Genomic DNA, 21,299 nt, shown 5'->3' with positions numbered 1-21,299 from the left:
TTTACAATAGCTGCTTTGAAATATTTATCTGCTGATTCTAACATTTGGGCCCCCTTAGACACAATAGCTATAATAGTCTCCTCTTTTCCCGCTGCTAAATTGGTCACACTTCACTGTTTTCTTTGCATGTATCATGATCTTTTTGGTTGACAATTACATATTGTAGCAACTCTTTTTTTGTTTTGTTTTTTTAGCTGAGCCATCCTGCCACCTGTTGGCAGCTCAGCAGCAACTCAGCTCGGGCTGTACTCGAACCGCTCAGAGCTCAAACCCTTGAGCGAGCTCTTAACCAACTGAGCCACTCGGCCAGCCCTGTAGCAACTCTTGATTCAAATTTTTCCCTCACTGATGGGGGCAGGGGTGTTGCTGGCTTTTTTTTGTTTACTTAATGACTTGCTTAGACTATTCTACAGCTTCTGTCTCCTTTGCAGTGTGTGACTGCTGTCATCTCTGGTCTTTTTTTTTTTAACCATGCATATTTATTTAATCATTTAACATACAAATAGTTTATTCTGGCTGGATTTTAATTATTGTTTTAACTTTTAAACTTGGCTTTCCAAAGGTTATTCTTGGGTCAACATAGATAGTGGTCAGCCAATGATTGACTTAAACGCTAGGCCAGGAAACCTCCCACTTTTTGCTGCTGGCTCTGTTTGTCCTTTGAGGAACGCTTTCAGAGTTCAGGCAATTTACCATTCTGCTCCTACCTTTACTTTCAGTGTGTTCAAGACCTTACATTCATATAGGGTTAGTAGACTAGGAGTCTTCACAGTTCCTTCTTAGCAAGTGTGAAGACTTACAGACACCAGGTTTTATAAAGACCCGCTATGGCTATTTTGTTCCCCAGAACTCCCTTTTAAATTCCTGGCTTATTTGCAGGTCTCTTGCCTGCCCTAACTAGTATTATGACCTTAGGCTAGCGGCAGTAGTGGCCTTCCTGGATTATTTACTATTGTACCCCAGATTATCCCTTTATTGTTTTTGACAGTGACTCTGGGTAACATCCAGAGCAGATTTTCTGTACTCAGCTTTATATTAAATCAACCCACTAGAGCAGCGTTCATCCTCTTAGCCTGTCTTGTCCGTGGAATTACCCCCCAGGAAGTTGCAGGTTGGATGAAGGGAGCCAGCTCCAGGCTAAAATTCTACAGATTCTCACTGTTCTTAATATGATTCAGTGATTCTTCGTGAATAATCATTTCTCAATTTGATGTATGCCTTTGGTTAATCTTCAGAGGCATGAAATGGTTGTGATATTTTTGGCAATTTATTGTTGCTTTTTGGGGAGAGGGCTTGCTGAGCAGTTTAGATATTCCAGAAGGTCTGCTGCCTTATGTTATTTTTGACTTCTTTATTTTTATTTAACTTTTAAAATTTCCCAGCTAGACTGTAACCTTCTTTGGGCAGACACTGCCTTTCTCTTTTCCCTACAGTATTCATCCCAATATACATTAAACCTTTGAGCTTTAATTTCTTTATCTGTCAAATGAAATTAATATTAATAAACCTCTGCATTGCTCATTTCAAAGGATCAAGTGAAATAGTGGTTAAAATCTCACTGTAAACTATAAGCACTTTGTAAATGGTAAAATTCTTTGAAAAGCTTTAAAGTAGTTTGCAAACTACAACACTACTTTTAAACACAGCAACCTGTTGTGCATATGATACTTCTAAGTATTCATCCTTAATCCCTGGGCTTTTTTTTCCCCCTTATCATTTTATGCTCACAGATTTTGCTGTTGATTTGAAAGAAGTCGTTTGGATATTTTTGAAGGAGGCTGCAGGCTACTTGGCAGTACAATTTGGGGATGAATACCTGTCAGTTAGCTCCATCAGGAGGGAAGTCTTTGGCTCCTCCGACTGTTTTGTTTCTCATACAAATGCCATTACCTGACTCACTACTGCTTATTCTGCCCAAAATGATCTATCAATGGAGGCTTCTCTGGACATTTCAAGCCACCATTATCTTTCATCTGGATTATTTCAATAACATCCTAACTCATCTCCCTGCTTCTCCTCTTTTTTTCCTGTCATCTGATCTCAGCTCAACTAAGTAATCTTCTTAAAATGAGGTCAAATCATGTCACTCTTCTCAAAACACTCCAGTGGTTTCCTATCTCGTTTAGAATAAAAAACAAAGTCCTTATATAGGCCGACAAGGCCCTGCATGATTTGGCCCTCATTACCTGTCTGCTCTCACTGCCTACTCTTTCCTGTTTCATTGGCAGCTAAATTGGCCTCCATGCTATATCTCAAACATGCTTTCACTTAGGGCATTTGCATTTGCTTTTTTCTCTGCTTGGACAGTTTCCTCTCAGAGATTTGCATGGCTTGCTCTTTCAACCTACTCAGATCTTTGCTTAGATGTTACTCAATGACACTTTCTCTAACCATCTTCTTTAATATTGCACTGACTCCCCTTGCACTCTTTCCACCCTCAGTGGATTTCTCTATAACATTTATTGCCACCTGATATACAGTGTATTTTACTTTTTAAAATATTTTGTCTCTTCCTCCCCCCTCCCAACTAGAATGTAAGCAGGAATTTTTGTTGTTCACTGCTGTATCTTAATTTCTCTATCAAGCATATGTGAGACAAATGGCATTTAGGAAAGAAAGTCTAAGGCAGTGTTCTCAAACTGGGTATCAAAATCTCCTTGGTAACATAAATACATAGATTCCTGAGACCCATCCTAGATAGAGCCTAGAGGATCTTGTATATCATGTGAAGGAATTTGGATTTTATTCCCAAGGCTTTTGAGGAGAGTAATGCTGTTATCCAACCTATATTTTAATAAAGATTATCAAGGATGAATTAGAGTAGGTTAGAATAAGGGGAAAGAGACCTCTGGGGACTGTTGTAATAGTTCAGACAAAAGATGATGAAACTTGAACTAGAGTGCAGCAGCAATGAGAAAGGTAGGATTGTCTGGACTTGGTGATCAACTGGGTGTGAAGGAATTGGAGGAATTTAGAATTTCACATTTTTGGTTTATGTGCTAGGTGGATGGATTGTCAGTCACGCTGAGACAGGCAATGCAGGATGGAAGAGTGAGCTTGAGAAAAGATAGTTTACTTTTGGACATGGTGAATTCGAATTGCTTATGGGGTTATCAGAAAGAAATGTTTAGGAAGATGGGGTGTTGTGTGTGTGTGTGTGTGTGTGTGTGTGTGTGTGTAGGTGAGTGTTGTGTTATAATTATTTTAAGAAAGATATGCATTTGGAAGTTAATTAGGTTTCATGTATCATGAACTAATCTAGACAACCACTAATCTACTTTCTGTCTCTATAGATTTGCCTATTCTGGACATATCATATAAGTGGAACCACACAATATGTGGCCTTTTGTGCCTGACTTCTTTCACTTAATATTTTCAAGGTTCATCCATGTCGTAGCATGGATCAGCACTTCATTCCTTTTTATTGCCAAATATTTCATTCTATGGATATACCACATTAAATTTATCGATTCATTAGTTGAACAGTTCAGTTGTTTCTGCCTTTTGACTATGAATAATAAATAATGCTGCTATGAATATTTATGTGGACATTTTCATTTCCCTTTGGTATATACCAGGGGTCGGCAAACTGCGGCTCACGAGCCACATGCGGCTCTTTGGGTACGTACATGTGTGAATTTACTTATTTTAATAAAGATATAATTAATACTGTTACTTGTTATAATATTACTTTAAATTTTCCTTATTTGTAAAAATATATTTATGGCTCTCGAACAATTTTTAAATTGTGTGAGGGACAGGATTAGTTCTTCCGTCTCAAAAGTTTGCCAACCCCTGGTATATACCTAGGAGTAACATTGATAGATCATATATTAACTATGTTTAACTATTTGAGGAAGTCAGGCTTTTTCCAAAGTGGTTATATCATTTTTCATTCCCACCAGCATTGTATAAGGGTTCCGATTTCTCTACATTCTTGCCAACACTTTTTATTTATTATTTGTTGTTTTTTTTTTATAATAGCCATCCTAGTGTATGTGAAGTGGTACGTCATTGTGGTTTTGATTTGCATCTTTTCATGTGCTTATTCGCCATTTATACATAACTTCTTTGAAGAAATGTGTATTCAGATCCTTTGCCCATTTTTAAATTGGGTTATTGGCCTTTTTATTATTGAGCTACGAGTTCTTTATTTATTTTAAATAAAAATCCCTTATCAGATACATGAGCTGCAAAAATTTTCTCATTCTGTGGGATGTCTTTTCACTTTCTTAATGGTGTCCTTTAAAGCACAAACGTTTTTAGTTTTGATGAGTCCAGTTTATTTTTTCCCCCCTTTGGTTATTTGTGCTATTGGTATCATATTAAGAAGCCATTGCCAAATCCAAGGTCACAAAGGTTTATGCCTGTATTTTCTTCTTTCTAAGAGTTTTGTATTTTTAAATCTTTCATTCTGGTTTTTGATCCATTTGGGGTGCTAGCCTTGATTCTGTCCCTTACTTGCTTGTGACCTTGGGCTGTCCATTTGTCTTTTTTCATCTTCACTTTTTTCATCTGTAAAGTAGAAATTGGGGGGTGTGTGTGTGTGTGTGTGTGTGTGTGTGTGTGTGTGTGTGTAAAACAATAGAAAACGGATCTGTGGTTGCCACCAGCTGAGAGTTAAGGGGTAGAGATATTGACTATGAAGATGAGAGAACTTTTGGAAGCAATGAAAATACATTGTATCTTAATTGTGGTGTTTGTATAACTGTATACATTTCCAGAACTCATAGAACTGTATACCTAAAAGGGGTAAATTATACCTTAATAAACCTGTCTTTCAAAAAAAAAACCATCGTACAGCAACTCTACAAAGAATGTGTTCTTCTCTTCCATTCTGAGGTTAGAGGAAACCGAGGCTCAGAAGGGTTAGTGGACTTGTCTGTGGTCCCACCTTTGGTATTCCAGGAGTTGAACCTAAAGGTGCCTGATCACAGAGCTTGTGATCTTATTACTCATTTTTAGCCAGCCCTTGAAACTATTAACAGTGTATGGATTCTATTGTAAAAGGCTGACTGACCTTCCCTTGAAAGCCAGGAACCCGGTATGCCGGTGAGCAGCTCCCCAGAAGTGGCTATCATATTCTTACTCCCAGTTTTGAACCCCTGGCAGATCTCACTTCTGCCAGCCATTAGTTGGGATCGGAATCGATGCTGTTACAGAGTGCTGCCCAGGCACGATCTCCTCCTGAGGCCGTGGCCCTCATTTTGGAGCAGCAGGGAACCAGTTTCAAAGCTGATGAGTTTATGTGGTTATGAAAAGCAATTTCATACTTTGTCCAACCAGCAAAATAAGAGTACCTTCTCAGTAGGAGGGTGCTCAGATGTTTGCAGGGCCAGTTGTCTGCATAGCACTTTAACAGTCTTCCTTACACTGGTTTATTTAGCAGAGAATGGGTTGGATAGAAGAGAGAGGCCAAGGCAGGAAAGTCTACAGATAGTCTTCTGTGTGTTGTCGCATCATCGCCATCATCATTTCCATCTGCATGTCACTTGACAGTTTGCAATGTATTTTAACATCTGTGATCTCTCTTAATTCTCTCAGTACCCTGTCAGGAGACTAGTGCTTATATTTAGAGAGTGTGTTACTTGACTGTGTTCTTGGATAACTGGCTGCAAGAATATTTTTTTCCTTAAGTTGTGCTGAAATATATATCTCCTATAACTTTCATCCTCAAATTGTTCTGTTGGGTTGTCGGAAAAGTCATGACATATTTTTTCTGGTTTTCGTTGCAAAAATGCGTCATGATTTTTCCGACAACCCAATAGTTTCAGTTTGCAACTGGTGGTAGTTTAATGTAGCCTTTTGCCCTGTGGTGGTTTGCCAGGGTTGTACATTGGGTACATTTCAGGAAGTTCTATCCTCTGAAATTGACCAGTGGCATTTTCCTTCCTCCCTGTTTGACCATCTCAGCTGCCTCTCCTTGGGAACCCATCTTTTCTTCACCTCTCATTCCAGAACCCTGGACAGACTAATTAATCGCAGAGCAGTTGTCTTCAAGCCAGCTGTTAACTGCTTGTCTTCAACCTTTATTTGACTTGTTTCCTATCCTGAGGTGCTATAGGAAAAGTTAATAACCTAAAAAATTGCCCATCTATCATGTGAGCCTACTTAGGAGGGAATTGTTTGATTTTTATGAAGTGTAAATAATATATTTAGAGACACATTTTCAAACATGTGTTGTCCTGTTTGTCAGAGATGGTTCCCTAAACAAGGTGGGACAAATTGCCTGGCCAGTAGAGCTTAATGACAGATTTTCCGTTAATCAGAATGGAAAATTGCTTCATTAAGATAATTAACAGAGTGCTTGTGCAGGAGATACTTATTCCACACAAAGTTCCAAGTTTATTACTTTCCCTTGAATAAATTTTGAAAGAGGTCTTGGCTGTGTTTCCGTGTTTGCATTAAAATGATCAATGGCAATACATTCCTGTTTTTTTCCAAAGCTGTTAGTAACTGGTATCTTGTCCTCGGCAGGTGCAAAGGGTGAGTGAGACACTTGCTGCTCTTCCTTCCAGCAGTCTGTGTGCTTATCATCAGGCACTGGGGCTCCCCTGGTGAACAGAAGTGTATCCTTTCCTAATTCCTGGACTAGCGTTCTTAGAAAGGACCTCGGAGAGCCTAAACTAATTGATTTTACATCAGTACAGTGAAATCCAGAGAGGGGAAGTGGCTTGGCCAATGCCACACAGTACACTAGCGACAGAATCATCTGTGGGATAGTGGAACTAGTACTGAACTGAGAGCCAAAGGCCTGGGTTGACATTAGGCAAGTTTTATCACCTCTGTGCTTCCCAGTACCTTCATCTGTATAACAGGGAAAGTGTCTCTCGCAGGGCCAAGTACAAACAAATGGTTTTTTATTTAGTCCTCATCTCCTTTATCATGTTGCTCCTCTGTGAGTGTAAACTGAAGATTATAAAGAGGAAGCTGATGTCAGGGAGAATGAGTACTCAATAATCAGTGCTGTTTTCTTTGTTTTTCCGTAGGATCCTCAGTCTTCCGCAATGAACCCTGTTTATAGCCCCGTGCAGCCTGGGGCTCCTTATGGCAACCCTAAGAACATGGCCTACACAGGTGAGTGATGTGATAATGGCTCTCATTTTGAGAAATGGTGGTTAAGGACATTACCAAATAACTTGCTGAACAACTTTTGGTATACTGTCCTCCAAAAACTCTGGTAAACTTTGGGAACTTAAAGAAGGGAGACATGTCTGGGGTCCAGTGGAGATTGAAATGACATTATTAAGACTAAGGATTACTGAATTGTCAACTTGGAGTAAGGAAGGTGGGTAACATTGATTTATTGAGTACCTACCATGGGCCTGGCCCTATGCTGGGCACTTTGATCTTAAAGCAGTTCTATACGTGCAGCTTATCATCACCATGTCACAGGTGAGAAAACCATAGTCGCAGTAAGAGGCCACAAAACAAAACAAAAATAGATGCTTGAACGCAGGTCTGATGATTCTAAAGGCTGATTTTTTTTTTCTTCCCCTGAATTGTATCATAGTTTCCTACTTCTCTGGCTTTATGTATGTTGTCCCTCTGTCTGGAATGCCATTGTCCCATGACAACTTCATCTGTAAGAATTCAGCTCTGAACTCAGACAGCGCTTTTCCAGGAAGCATTCTATCCCTTACTTGGCCTTAGGCAAGATTTTTAACCTTCCAGAGCCTCAGTGTCCTCATCGTAAGGAAGCCCATAGCATGGCTTTATTTCATAGGGCTGCTGTAAGGATTAAATGAGCTAGTGTAAGGCATTCAGCATATAATATCTGGCACAAAGTAAGTGCTTAATAATGGTTGTTATTATCTATAAATAAATAAAGATGGGTAGGATGCATGGTAATGGAAATGAATGAGAAAATGTATTAAGTTGCTAACATGGTGCTTTACATATCACCAGCCTTCAAAAGTACGATGAATTTAAATCCAAGGTGAAGGTAACAGTATGAACAAACCCATGGAGGTAAGAAGGTATGGTCAGAGTACAGTAGATACTGGAGATTAGCTGGAGGAAAGAGTATATAAAAAGGGAAAAGTGGGAAACGAAGCTCAAAAAGATTTAATAATGGTCTTGATGGATCTCAGGGAACTTTGGTTGTTCTAAATTTTGTTCTTAAGAACACTAGGGGGTGCTTCAGAAATTCCTGAAATATTTGATTAAAAAAAAATATTTAGAACTATTTTTATAAAGCATGCATAAGCAAAAGTTGATCAGTGTGTTAACTTAAGCTTCTAAGAATGCATGTTAATTAAAAAAAAAACACTGCCAACATTTGCAGCTACTTATGTTTAAATAACATTCAGAAACATAACAGAGGTTGAGCCTGATAGCACTATAGCTGTCATCACTAACTTTCAATTTCTTATGTTTGTGTTTATCACAGCAACTTTATTATCTTAATTTATCCTTAATAGTAACTATTGGGTTGTCGGAAAAGTCATGACGTATTTTTTTCTAAGTTTTTCATTGCAAAAATGCATCATGACTTTTCCGACAACCCAATATTTTCCGTTTGAATTTCTGTTGTATGGTTATCGTAATAAAACTAGTTCCTGTAACCAGGACCCACTGGGCAGAACCTCATGCCTGACTAGCTCAGGGAGCCAGTTGCTGTTTCCCTTCCCAGTTCAGTGTTCCTTCCAGCAACCTAAGCGCCTTTGCCAGAGAAGACTGAGCTGCTTTGGCAAACAGAGCCCAGGGGAATCTTGTGGGTTTCCTGTGATCCTGGCTGCCTTCATTTTTACTGAATTGCTAAACTTGAGAAAGAAGAAAACAGTTGCATTTATCTATTGATTTGCACAGAGGTTAGGCGGCATGATATACTGGAAAGGGAACAGACTTGGTCTATGCATAGTAGAACTTAACTTGATAAATGTTTTTCGATTGACTGAACAACCAGTTTCAAATCCCAGCTCTGTCAGATAATAGTTGGTGACTTTGAACAAGTTGCTTAACCTCCCTAAATTTAATTTTTCTTTTATAATATGGGATAATACTATCTATTTCAAAGGGTAGTGCTGAGAATTAAATGAGGTAATTACAATAGTACTCTTTCAGAAGGAGAAAGGGAGGACTGTCTTTGTTTCTGCTAATCACCAAGGAATATTATCATCCTGGAACAGTTTTAATTTCTTTTAAAAACCCTAGATTCCAGGACCACACAGGTAGTATAAACGCCACACAACTAGAATAAATTCAGTTTTAACACAGGCCGATGTTTCAAATTCTTAGAGAAACTTTCTTTTTTAACCTAAGCTTCCTGTTGTGTTTCTGTATTTTTGAGTCAGTTTATTTATTTATTGTTTTTACTGACAGTATGATTCCTCTAAGGTCCCAACTTTATGCAGGGGAATTTGAGTTCTAGCTCATGGCTTCTCCAAGGCCCAAAGCCTCATCTCCCACCCACAGTGGCTTTAAAAAGCAAGCCCTTTGATTGCCCAGACCAAAAAACCAGTTCAACATCAGCTACTATGAGAGTTCTTGTTTTTTAGTTTCCTTTACATTTTTTACCCCTGGAGGTTTCTTTTTCTTTCTTAGAATCACAACTCTGCCTTTGTGTGTTATATAACATAACATTTGTTATACTTTATCCACATTTTCTAAGTGTTATGCAGTAGGCAGAGTTTCAGGTTATCTTTTCCTCCACATTGCTAGAAATAGAAAATCCAAGTGATATAATTTGTAAACAAATGCCAAATACAATGCAATAAACGTTTGTTATTGTTAGTAACAATAATGGTTTTGTTAAAGAGTATTAATTACCCTTTGGCAAACACATGCTAGGTACTTCATGTGTATTAATTATAATCTTCTTAATCATAAATGCTATACTACTCTTCCTTCACAGTTAAAGAAACCCGTAGTTTAATTCAGGTCATATGACTTGAGGAAAGATTTGAACTTGGGTCTTTATGATTTCAAAGTGTATGTGCTTTCTGTTACAGCAAGCTGATCTGTCTTAAAATATGTGCTCCTTTCACTGCTCCCAGTGATAAGCTAGGGAAGAGGATTGTCTTTGCAGCTTCTAGGACTAGGGAGCCTCACTTTTGAGAAGCCGGCAGCCCCTCGTGGACTCCCCACCTTAACTAGCACAGATCTGTAAGAATGGGAAAGACACTGACATGTAAGGAGACAATTATAGTACATCGAGATAAGTGCTATCTCAGAGGGATGTGCCACTATATTCCAAGAGTGTAACATAATAAATAGATGTACAAATTGCTGTGGAAACATGGTGGGTATACGAGAGAGGCCACAACTCTGTCAGAGATTGGTGTCAGGAAGGGCTTCTGAGAAGCCATGCTTGGAACTAGTCTTGAAGCATGAGGTGGAGTTCTCAGTTCCAGGTCTGTTCTAATGACTGCAAGATGCTAGACAAATCCTGCCTACCTTTTCTCTCTCTTTAAATTTTAATAAGACTCAGTTGGTTAAGAGCTCACTCAAGAGTTTGAGCTCTGAGCAACAGCNTCTGAGCAACAGCGGTTCGAGTCCAGCCCGAGCTGAGCAGCCGCTGAGCTGCCAACAGGTAGCAGGATGGCTCAGAAAAAAAAAAAAAAAAAAATTTTTAATAAGAGTTTATTTGAATCAAACAGATGACATATATGGGGAGCAAGATCTCAAATGCTCCCTCCTGCCCATCTCTTGCCTTCACTTTCCCATCCAGGCCGTGAAGGGCTTACCTGAGTTGTTTAAGTTTCCCTTCCAGCTCTTAACATTCTGGGCATTAATCTATACATTTTTGTTAGATCTCTTTCTTTATAAAACAACTGGCTAATCCATTCCTTTAATCTATTTCTTTTGCCTCTTCTTGAATACAATTTTCTGTGCCCCTTCTTGGACATGCTGATATTAATGAAGGGCTCAGAAACAGGGAAGACGCAGTGAGCCCAGTACCCTTGCTCAGAACCCTGTCCTACTGTTTCAGTACCTTCTGTCAGCCCAGGGCTTCTTGTCCCAGAGCTCCCGACATTCTTGGGCAAGATCAGTAGGAAACCATGAAAGCCTTTTCACAAGTATTCTCCTGTGAAAGGTCAGGTATAGCCATAGCCACCATCAGTGAATGAGTTCCCTTTTCTTGCTAAATGCACTCATGAAATTTAATTTAGTTTTCTGTTACGTAGTTACTTATGATTCTTTCTTAGTCAATGAAAGTATAATTTGGTGGTTCTGAATACAGCTGAAAATTGGTGACATGATGACAAATGATTTGAAGAGCTTTTGGCTATGCTGCAGAGATTCTCACTGGAATGATTTCTGTTGCTTAATGTAATGGGGTATCCCCCTCCCCCATAGAAGTCAGAAGAGCTGAGTTTGATTCCTGGCTCTGCCTCTAACTAAAAACTTGAACAAGTCACTTTACTTCCAAGGGCCTCAGTTTTCTCTTCTATAAAGTAGGAAAAATAACACCTACCCTATCTATCACTTGTTTATGAGACTTTAAGGAGATAATTGATCTCTAAGAACTTTTTAAATAAGATAAAGCTAGTCAAGAGTGGAGCTGAGTCTGAGGTTAGACTGACTGTTTTTATCCTGAAGGCTAACTGCTTGGGCAGGCTGAGGCCCCAAGGGAGGCCAGCAGGTTGATGAAATTAGCAACTTTAGTAATGCTGAAATGTTCTTTTTTTGTGTGTTTTGAAGACAGCTCCCTGGCATTTGAGGGCAGAATTAGCCTGCTTTCTGGAGTTCCACTTCCCAAATAATCATAGGGTTTGGGGGCAGAAATTGAAGAAGCCTAGAGCTTGGGAGAAAAAGCCTGCGTAGAGAGGACACTCTCTTATGCCCCATATACCACACAGTACGTTTGTTCCTCCTGTGGATGGGTTAATAATAACAACTATCTATTATTAACAATAGTGGTTGCTATTTGTTGAGCATGTATTATCAGCCATGCACAGTGTTTTAGAAACTTTCCTAACCAAATATATCTGACATCAGAGGAGAACAAATTCGTTCCTGGATCGATGGGGAAATAGCCCAGAGCAGGTACTCCAAGGTTAAAATTTATTTGAAGTTTATGTGTTATCTTCAAAATTCATATGAATTTTATCCTGAGTCACCATTATATAGTTATAGTTGTTTTCTGTAAAACAAATACTTTGAATTATTTACCATCTGGTAAATATTATTAACATTGCAAGAAAGTACACCGTATTTAATTCAGTGTTTTCATGTATGTGTATTGTTGAGTACCCTCAGGGATTCCTGTACCCAGTTTGAGAACTTTCATCATTATTTTACTTAATCCTTGTTATCCAAGTGTGTTATTAGATATAGACACAAGTCAAGAAAGATAGAGAGACTTGTCCCTGTCACAGAGCCAGAAAGAAGTGGAGCCAGAATCAAGTCTAACCAATGAGCTACGTGTGGTCTATATTATTTGCTGCCTGATAATTGTTTATATTTCTGTAATGCTCATTGCTCTTGCAGGCAATCATTAAGTCCTCAGTGTCTAACAAGTGCCTAACAACGTAAACTCTCAGTGAATATTGATTGGCTGAATGAATAAGTGACTAAGTGATTAAGCCCCTAATACTGAAGCCTTTTCAGAGGTCCATAAGTCTCTGGCAAATTGACTTCAGAGTTGGGATAAATGTTTTTGTTCTCTAAAGCAGTGATTCACAGTTGCTGTAAGCTTGTACTTCCACACAGAAAATAATGATATTTATAGAGAACTCAGAATAAACAGACAAGACTGCCCAGGAGCTCCTGACCCTACTTTCTTCCCAGGTACCCTAAGAGCTTAAGGAATCAGTATCTCAGTTCACCTGTAATCCACTGACAGCTCCTAAGCTACCACGAAATATATCTCAGAATTACCTGGTTTTGTTTGTCTCCCCATCCCCCCAAGACACACTCTCACACACACTTCCTTCTCCATCCTTATACCCATTCACCCCTTATCGTTACTGTCGTGAGCACAGATATGTTGTGGACAAAGCTTGAGAAGCACTGTTTTAAAGTTTTGTGTTTTTTTTCTTAGTAGCAGCTAAGGTGGTAAATAGTCTCTGTACACTTAGGGAGATTGGTGAACCTCCACTGCAGACTTTTCCTTTCTTCCAGGGTATATTGCCTAGAGCTCCTAGGAGAATTTCTCTTCTGAAAAGCACAGGCCTTGCCCAGTGTCCTGAAGTATTTGGAATGTCCTCACTTAAAGAGAAACCTGTAGAAATCTGTCACTATTGGCTTTTAGAGGTTTGTGTGTATTGGGGGGAGGGATGGGAAGGTTATTTTTTTTGTTTTATTTTTATTTTTTTAAAACTCTATAAACAAGATGAATATCATGACATTGTGACTCTCTTCTTAGGGTTGGAGAGATTTTTCAAACATCAGAAGATGTCCAATTGTGGGTTTTCAAAGTCTTGGTGACTGTTTTATACCTTATAGCAGTGGCTTCTAAGTATAGTCCCCAGGCCGAGGAATTTGTTAGGAATGCAAATTCTTGGGCCTTACCCCAGACTTACCGAATCAGAAATTCTGGAGGTGGTTCCCAGCAATCTGTTTTCACAGGTCATTCTGATGTTCATATCTGCCACTTAGTACATGTTCAATAAATGGGCTTCTCTTCTCCCCCAATTCTATGATCTTGTCTAGGAATCTTGCCATCGTGAATGTCGTAATTCCTATGGGAAATACCCTTTGAGTTCCAAACAGCTTTAGAAACAGAGATCATGTGTCCGGTATGACACGTGTCAGCTGTGAGAGGAGTGGCTGGCCCCTTCTCAGATTGGGAGGCCTGTGAACTGGCAGCTTAAACCCTGGACACAGGAATAGAAGCTACAGTTTTCAAGAAGATAGCCAATAATCCTGTCTTTTTCCTTGCATATCTTAGGAAAACTAAACAATTGGCCCCAAAAACCATCTTTAAAGGACTCATGTTGGGTGAGGTCAAAATGTGATGACTTGAAAATTGCTCAGCTGGTGGGGGAGGTAATTAAATTTAAGTGTCTAAATCAGATTTTTGCTATTACTGTTCTCAGCAGGAAAAGAGGCAGAAAAATCAATAGTCTTTGATCTTGTTTAAACTACAAAACCATACTTCTTGTTACCTCCAAAGGTCTCTGGCTGTCAGAGAGAAGCTTGGGCCTTCACCACAAGTGCTGTCATGATTGTAAGTTTAGGCTGAGTTCCTTGACCTCGGTCGTGTTCCATCTTCATGGCCTGGGGCCTGGAATCTTTGTGGTACCAGGAGATAGGTAGGGGTGAGCAGCCAAGACTTGACTGCAGACCTTCCTTCCCTAGGGTAGACCTTGAGCTGGGAGAGCTGAATTCAGAGATGCAGAGAAGAGGGCTGGGCACAGTATCCAAAAGGGTGGCCTGTTCCCGAGCAGCTCTGGTGGGATTTAGGTTACGGACAGCTGTGAGTTTCCAGAGGAGCATGGAGCCTCAAGGAGGAAAGTGGAGTGATTTATATTACTATTATTTGCATCATTTGAGTACCTGTTCTCTACCAAATCCAGTGCTGTTTTTCATATAGCTTAGTGGTTAAGACTGTCTCGTTTTGAATCTTAGCTGCATCATTTGATTGCCCTGTATCACTTGTCATTTGCCTGAAGATGCTACTTGAAGACTTGACTAATGGTAATTTAAACAAGTAGGTATAGTTTTCTCACATAAAAATTGTGGTGGTCAGTGACAGGTGGCATTGATGTATTATGTCAGTGATTTCAAGACCAGTATTCCCTGACTCTTGGCTTTTCCCTCTTGATTTAAGAAGGCTGCTATAGCTGTAGGCATAATGCCTGTGATTGAGATAGGAAAAAGGGAGTACAGGGGACCATCTGTGATGTTTGTCCTTTTGCTAGGAAAGTAAAATTCCCAAAATTCCCCAGGAGACTTCTCTGTATATCTCATTGGTCAGAACTGGGCCACCTGGCTACTCCTAAGTGCTAGGAAGGCTGGGAAAGGGAGTAGCTTTTCCAGCCTCAGTAGCCTCAAAGGGCAGAGGGGGTTGGGAATGAACATTGGGTTAGCCCCGCCATGGTCCACCACAATGGCTTGGGCAAGTCATTTAACTTCTAGTTGGCTTCCTCATCTATAAAATAAAAAAAATAATAGAACCTGTCTCTGAAAGGATTGTGAGGATTAAATGAGATCTGTATAAGGTGCTTAGCATAATACTTAACATATAATAAGTAACAATATTGTTTTTATTTTTTTTTAAGAAATTTTATTGGGGTACAATGTGTTTTTCCAGGACCCATCAGCTCCACATCAAGTAGTTGTCTTCAGTGTAGTTGTGGAGGGTGCATCTCAGTGGCCCATGTGGGGATCGAACTAGCAGCCTTCGTGTTAATGAGCCTGCACTCTAACCACCTGAGCTAACCTGCTGCCCTAACAATATTGTTTTTATTACTAGCATTATTGTCATCTCAACTCTCTGCAAAGTAATTATTATCCCATTTTATGTAAGAGGAAGTTGAAGTTCCGTGAGTGAAAGCAATAACTTGCCTGAATTCACAAATTTTGAAATGGCAAAACTGGGATTAGAACCTATATATGAATCTAAAGTCTATGCTCCTTTTTCTGCACTGGGAGTTGAGTCAGCAGAGAAGTATTAGATAGCTGGTGAGTCTGTCTTGGCCAGACCCATGGCACCAGCCACAAACTTGGTTATTAGGGATGGGAGGAGACCGAAAAGAATAATAGGTTTGGGGCCGGCCGAGTGGCGCATTGGTTAAGAGATGGCTTAGGATGCCAGAGGGCCCTGGTTCGGATCCCACATATGAGGGCCAGTGACACTGCCCTCTACAGCTAAGATGTTGAACAACAGCTCAACCTGGAGCTGGGCTGCTGTGAGTCGCTGGCGTCGGCTGCAGTCCCAGCTGCAGTGGGTTGCCATGGGCTACCGTGTGTAGCCAGCAGCCAGTGTGAGCGGCCGTCCAGAAGCCGGGCACTGATCTGCCTCGCCCAGGAAGAGCACAATGATGGTGCCAACTTGGGCCAGTGAAGCAACGTCCTCCACAACTAGACTGAAGAACAAAAGGACAGCAACTTGTCTGTTCCCCTTTCCCCAATTCCCCAATAAAAAAATCTTAAAAAAAAAAAAAAAAGAATAGGTTTGGGCAGTGAGCACCCAAGCAGAACGCCGTATCTGGGACATGTAAGGACAAAGAGTACCACAACTAGGGGGTCATCACTGAATTGATATTAGATCCACCAAATTGGGGGATGAATATTTGAAAAAAATAGAAATACAATTTGATAAGAACTATGTAAGAAAAGCCTGTTATGGGAGTAGCCAGAAGGGACCCTTAATGTAGCCCGGAGAGAATAAGGTCAGGGAAGACTTTTTGGAGAAGGAAATGAAGTGAAGGGCAAGGGAAGGACAATCCAAGGACTGAGAACAGCCTGAACAGTGACATGGAAACAGTCAAATGGAGTATTCTAGAACAGCTGTGCATTTGGTTGGTGAAGTGTAAAATGCCAAGCCAGGAATGGCAAGAACGGAAATAGAACACCTAGACGGATAGGAGACAGACTGGTAGGGTCCTTAGGCCATGCTAAGAAATTTGGAACTTTATCCTTGGAAATCACCTTTTTTATCCTTGTTTGGGTACTTGTTTGGAATTTTATCCTTGGCCACCAGAGAGTTTTAGGCATGGTGGATAGATTGGCATTTTCAAAAGATCTCTCTGGATATGTGAACAGGATGTATTGGAGAGACAGAAAATGGAGGTTAGAAGATAAGTTAGGAGGCTCTTAAAATAATTCAGTTAAGAGACCTGAACTAGGGGTGGTATTTGGGATGGAGAGGACATGTTTGAGACAGTTTTAGAGAGAACAGTGTCTGGCATACAATAGACATTGAAAATTTGTGGAATATGAATAAAAGCTAGGACTTGGTGTTAGATTTGGGGAGTGAGGGAGAAAGAAGAATCTGTAATTATCCCAGATTTCTTCTGGCTTACACGATAGGTTGCATGGTTATTATGCCTTTTACTGAGTTCTTGGGAGTTCTGAGGCCAGCATGCATTTCTCAGGTAATTTTCTCATAAATTGGGGAATCCCCTATTTTCTTAGTGCTGGTATTTCTAAACTTAATATACCTTGGTAATTGGAGGGCAAGATAATGCTATTCCCATTATACAGATTTGGAAACTGAGGTACAGAGTAGTTAAGTAACTTGCCTGGGATCATCCATCTACTCAGAATTGGGAGATATTCTTTCTCTTCAGCATGTTGCCTTTGTGTAAGACTCTTGAACTTCCCACTGTAATTTCAACTGATTATAGGCCATAATAAAATAAGCAATAAAATTCAGATTAGAGTGATCTAATCACTCAGCTGTTAAGATGATGCCAGGAGTTAATTGTAATTCAATGCACCTTCTCATTCAGTTCAACAGAGTAGAGTGTACAGTATCATTTGCATTGTGCAAAGCTCTACTGGTGCCTCCTTATGCTTCCTTAGTGTTAAGAGGAAAAAATAAAATAACTTAGAGTCCACCATTCCTCTACCTTTATTCTTCTTTATGAGATTGATCTCTGATTTCAATCTTTAAGGTCACTTACATAACTGTGCGCAAATTATTTAACCTTTCAGAGCCTCAGTTTTCTCACCTGTAGAAATATGGCAGATATTCATTCATACTATTTTGCAGACACAGAAACATATTCAGAATTTGATACTGATTTGCAGGGTCTTACCCAGGTCACATAGTATCCTAGTGGTACCTCTGAACAAAAAAATGTGTTGAAATGGAAGCATTTTCTTGGAATCTTTGACCAAAGACATGTTCCCTATTTCAGTTTATTTGAAAACCCACTCGTGGTGTGTGTGTCATACTTATTTCCCACCTACTTCCTTTAGGACCTCACCAATGGACTGACAAGTCTCTGACGTCATCCCTTTAAATTTGTAGAGCCCAAAAAGAGTTTTCAGGACATTTTTACATATAACTAGAGAATCTGAGTAGCTGGATTCTAGTCCTGGTTCTGCCTGAAGGATGAGTAGCAGTTATTTGGAACTGGTGAAATGTCTAACAATAGAAAATTAATTGAACTTACCTAAGTGTCATTTTATGATTTCGTTTGTTTTTCCTCCTTTTCAAAACAATGTGTGTTCATTTTAGAAAAATCAGAAAATACTGAATAGGAAAAACATCCATAATTTCCCCTGAGCCAGAGATAATCACTGTTAACGCTTTGGTATATCTTTTTTTCTAGATCTTTTTAAAAAATTTTTATTGGGGAACAGTGTGTTTTTCCAGGACCCATCAGCCCCAAGTCAAGTAGTTGTTTCAATCTAATTGTGGAGGGCATAGCTCAATGGCCCATGTGGGGATTGAACTGACAACCTCGGTGTTATGAGCACTGCACTCTAACCAACTGAGCTAACTGGCCACCCCTAGATCTTTTTAAATGAACATACATATACATTATTTTTCAATAAAAATGAGATTATATGCTGTGTACTATCCTGTAACACCATAATTTATTTAAGGAGTTTGGGTTGTTGGGTCATTTAGGTTTGTTTCAGATAATGCCCTGTTGGTTGCTTTAACTTTCACTGTTAACCAGTAGTAAAAATAATAGACTGAAATAAATGAGAAATAAAAATGCAAAAATGTAGGGACACTTTTATTTACAATATTTTTAGAGACAAATGTTTTAAAATGCACAAAAGATTGTCAATATACCTATACACACAGCAGTACACTAAAAGTTAGCCTGTATTCAAAGCCTAGTGATTGATTCAGTGTTTCCACAAAATGCCACGCTGACTAGTAGCTTGCATTTCTCCAGCTTGTGCTTGGCCAAACAGCAATAGGCCTAATTACCTGGAGCCATGCCATGTAAGGGAGAGCAAAAGGTAGTAGGAGGTGAGGGACATGAGTGAGGATCTAGAAGCTTTTCATTAAATGCCTTAAAATCCATTGGCAAGCACAGCCATTTCCAAAAGGGAACTTTTAATGAAAGAGGTATGGGGGACTAACATTTACTGAAGTACTTACTACAGTGTGCCAAGTATTTATGCTATGTATTTTGCATGCTACCTCTTAATTTTTTAGCCTACAGTATAGGATATCCCTGTGTTCTCCAGGCTCAGGTAAAGGGACTGCCTAAGATTTCATGTCTGTTAAGCTGACTTTTGAACCCACATTTGCCTGCCTTCAGAGCTCCTGTTCTTCCCACTGGACTATGATGGCTCCTAGATGAAGGCCAGAACAGGAAACTCCTCCTGACTCTTAGAAGTAGGGATGTTTAGATGGGTCTCTACAAAGTAAGTTCAGAGCTGCCCAGCTAACCCCCCAGCCAGCCCACTTACAGATACAGGAGAAGTGAAAAGGGACTGGTCCTGACATAAAGTACTCAAAAAATGTTTACCAAACAAGTAAATTAATGATTGTGTCTAATTTTTAAGATATCAAAACTTAGACTCAGAGTTAAAGTGATTTATCCAAAGTTATAGAGCTAATAAGTACAAGAGCTGGGATTTGAATCTAGGTCTGCCTGTAAATAAAGCTCTTGGTGTGTCTGTAACAGTATACAGTTTGTCTCAGTTTGACACCTGCTCTCAGTGTCCACAACAGTGTTACTTGTTTGAATTAACAGTAGGGGAGGTACATGGCCTGAGCACAAATAACTCTCTATTTAAGGCCTCTCTTGTAGCTAACTTGGAGTTGCAGCAGCCTCTGCAATCCAGAAGCCAGACCAGGTTGGAGGGAGAGAGAACCAGGTTAAATGCTAAAATTCATTTTGTCTTTCTTCCCTGTTCTCCCACAACACTTTGTAGCTCCTCCCTCTGTGACCTTATCCCAGGATGCCTACTACCAGTTACTTCTATGTTTGCTTGTCTCGCCCATGACATGGTAAATTCGTGGAGGACAGGGTTGTCTTTTCATTTTGCATTTATTATAGCACCTAAAACACATTAAGTGTTCAGGTAAATAGCTAATTGAATTGACCTCTACTTGTGTATGTAGCTCACTTTTGAAGGCAGTCACTCAGGTATTAACATTTAAAATATATACAATTCTAAAAAGATTTCTGGCCTTCCAGCCCACAACTAATTTTAGCACTGGGAAAGGGCTAACTAAGAAGGGCTGTAAGGAAGCAGACTTCATCATAATAAAATGAGTATAAAAGTGAGTGTTAAAAACCCGACCATAAACAGAGATGCGTTTAGCTCTATGCCTCTAGTTTCCTTCATTTTTAAGAGGGGAAGATGTCTTGCCTTCATTCCCCACCCATCCCAACCTACCCAAGCCTCCCCCCCCCCAAATCCTCTGGATCCTTCTACCTCCTCAAGCTGTCATTTTTCCTTTTCTTTATTATCAATATTTAATCACTTTCTGGGAAGGGGGTTGAGGAGCTGGGTCGAAAAGGTGAAGGGATTAAAAACTACAGATTGGCAGTTACAGAATAGTCACAGGGATATAAAGTATGGCACAGGGATTATAGTCAATACTATGGTAATAACTGTATATGGTGCCAGGTGACTACTACACTTATTGGGTGGGGGCTCACTCCATAAGTTCTGTAAATGTCTAACTGCTATGCTGTACACTTGAAACTAATATAATATTGAATGTCAACTGTAATTGAAAAAAAAGTTAAAATTAAAGAAACATTTACTCACTTTCAACATGTCCTATCCTACTGTTCCAGTGCCTTCATTAAATCTGCTATGTATCAAATCAAAGAGCAGATATTGTCATACTAGATTAAAAAAACACAAGATCCAACTGTGTACTGTTGACAGGAGATACACTTTACATTCAAAGATACAAAAAGGTTGAAAGTGAAAAGATGAAAAAAGATCATGTAAACAGCAACCATAAGAAAGCTAGAGTGGCTACACTAATATCAGACAGAATAGACTTTAAAACATTTTATAATGATAAGAGGGCCAATCCATCATGAAGATATAAGTATAAACACATATGCACCTAACAGCAAAGCCCCAAAATTACATGAAACAAAAACTGACAGAAATTAAGGGCAAAAGAGACAATTCAGCAATAATAGCTGGAGACTTCAGTACTTCCCTTTCGATGATATACTGGATAGAAAACTAGGCAGTAGATCAACAAAGAAATGGAAGACTTGAACAGCACTGTCCACCAGCTACACCTGACAGATCTATCTGTAGGGTATACCAACGATAATAGAATTCTTTCAAGTACACATGAAGTGTCCTCTAGGATAGACTGTATGCTGGGTCCATAAAACACCTCTCAATACATTTAAAGGATTGAGCTCAAAGTATGTTCTCCAACCACAATGAAATGAATTAGAAATCAATAACAAATTTGAGAAACTCAGTTATGTGAAAATTAAATTACACAC

The 21,299-nt window shown here is 39.5% G+C and overlaps 1 protein-coding gene across 5 annotated transcripts in view; it reads left to right on the top strand.

The window, feature by feature from the left end:
- The window catches only part of FAM168A (family with sequence similarity 168 member A), a 215,050-nt gene that overhangs the window by 151,142 nt on the left and 42,609 nt on the right, over positions 1-21,299 (top strand). For all 5 annotated transcript variants that reach the window (XM_019649356.1, XM_019649355.1, XM_019649359.1 and 2 more), the window contains one exon: positions 6,990-7,077. In XM_019649356.1, coding sequence (XP_019504901.1) covers positions 7,008-7,077 — 70 coding nt within the window. In that variant the 5' untranslated portion in view covers positions 6,990-7,007. The remainder of the gene's footprint in view (positions 1-6,989; positions 7,078-21,299) is intronic.

Source organism: Hipposideros armiger, unplaced genomic scaffold, assembly GCF_001890085.2.
Source record: "Hipposideros armiger isolate ML-2016 unplaced genomic scaffold, ASM189008v1 scaffold_132, whole genome shotgun sequence".
NCBI lineage: Eukaryota > Metazoa > Chordata > Mammalia > Chiroptera > Hipposideridae > Hipposideros > Hipposideros armiger.
This window is presented reverse-complemented; position numbering and strand designations above follow the sequence as displayed.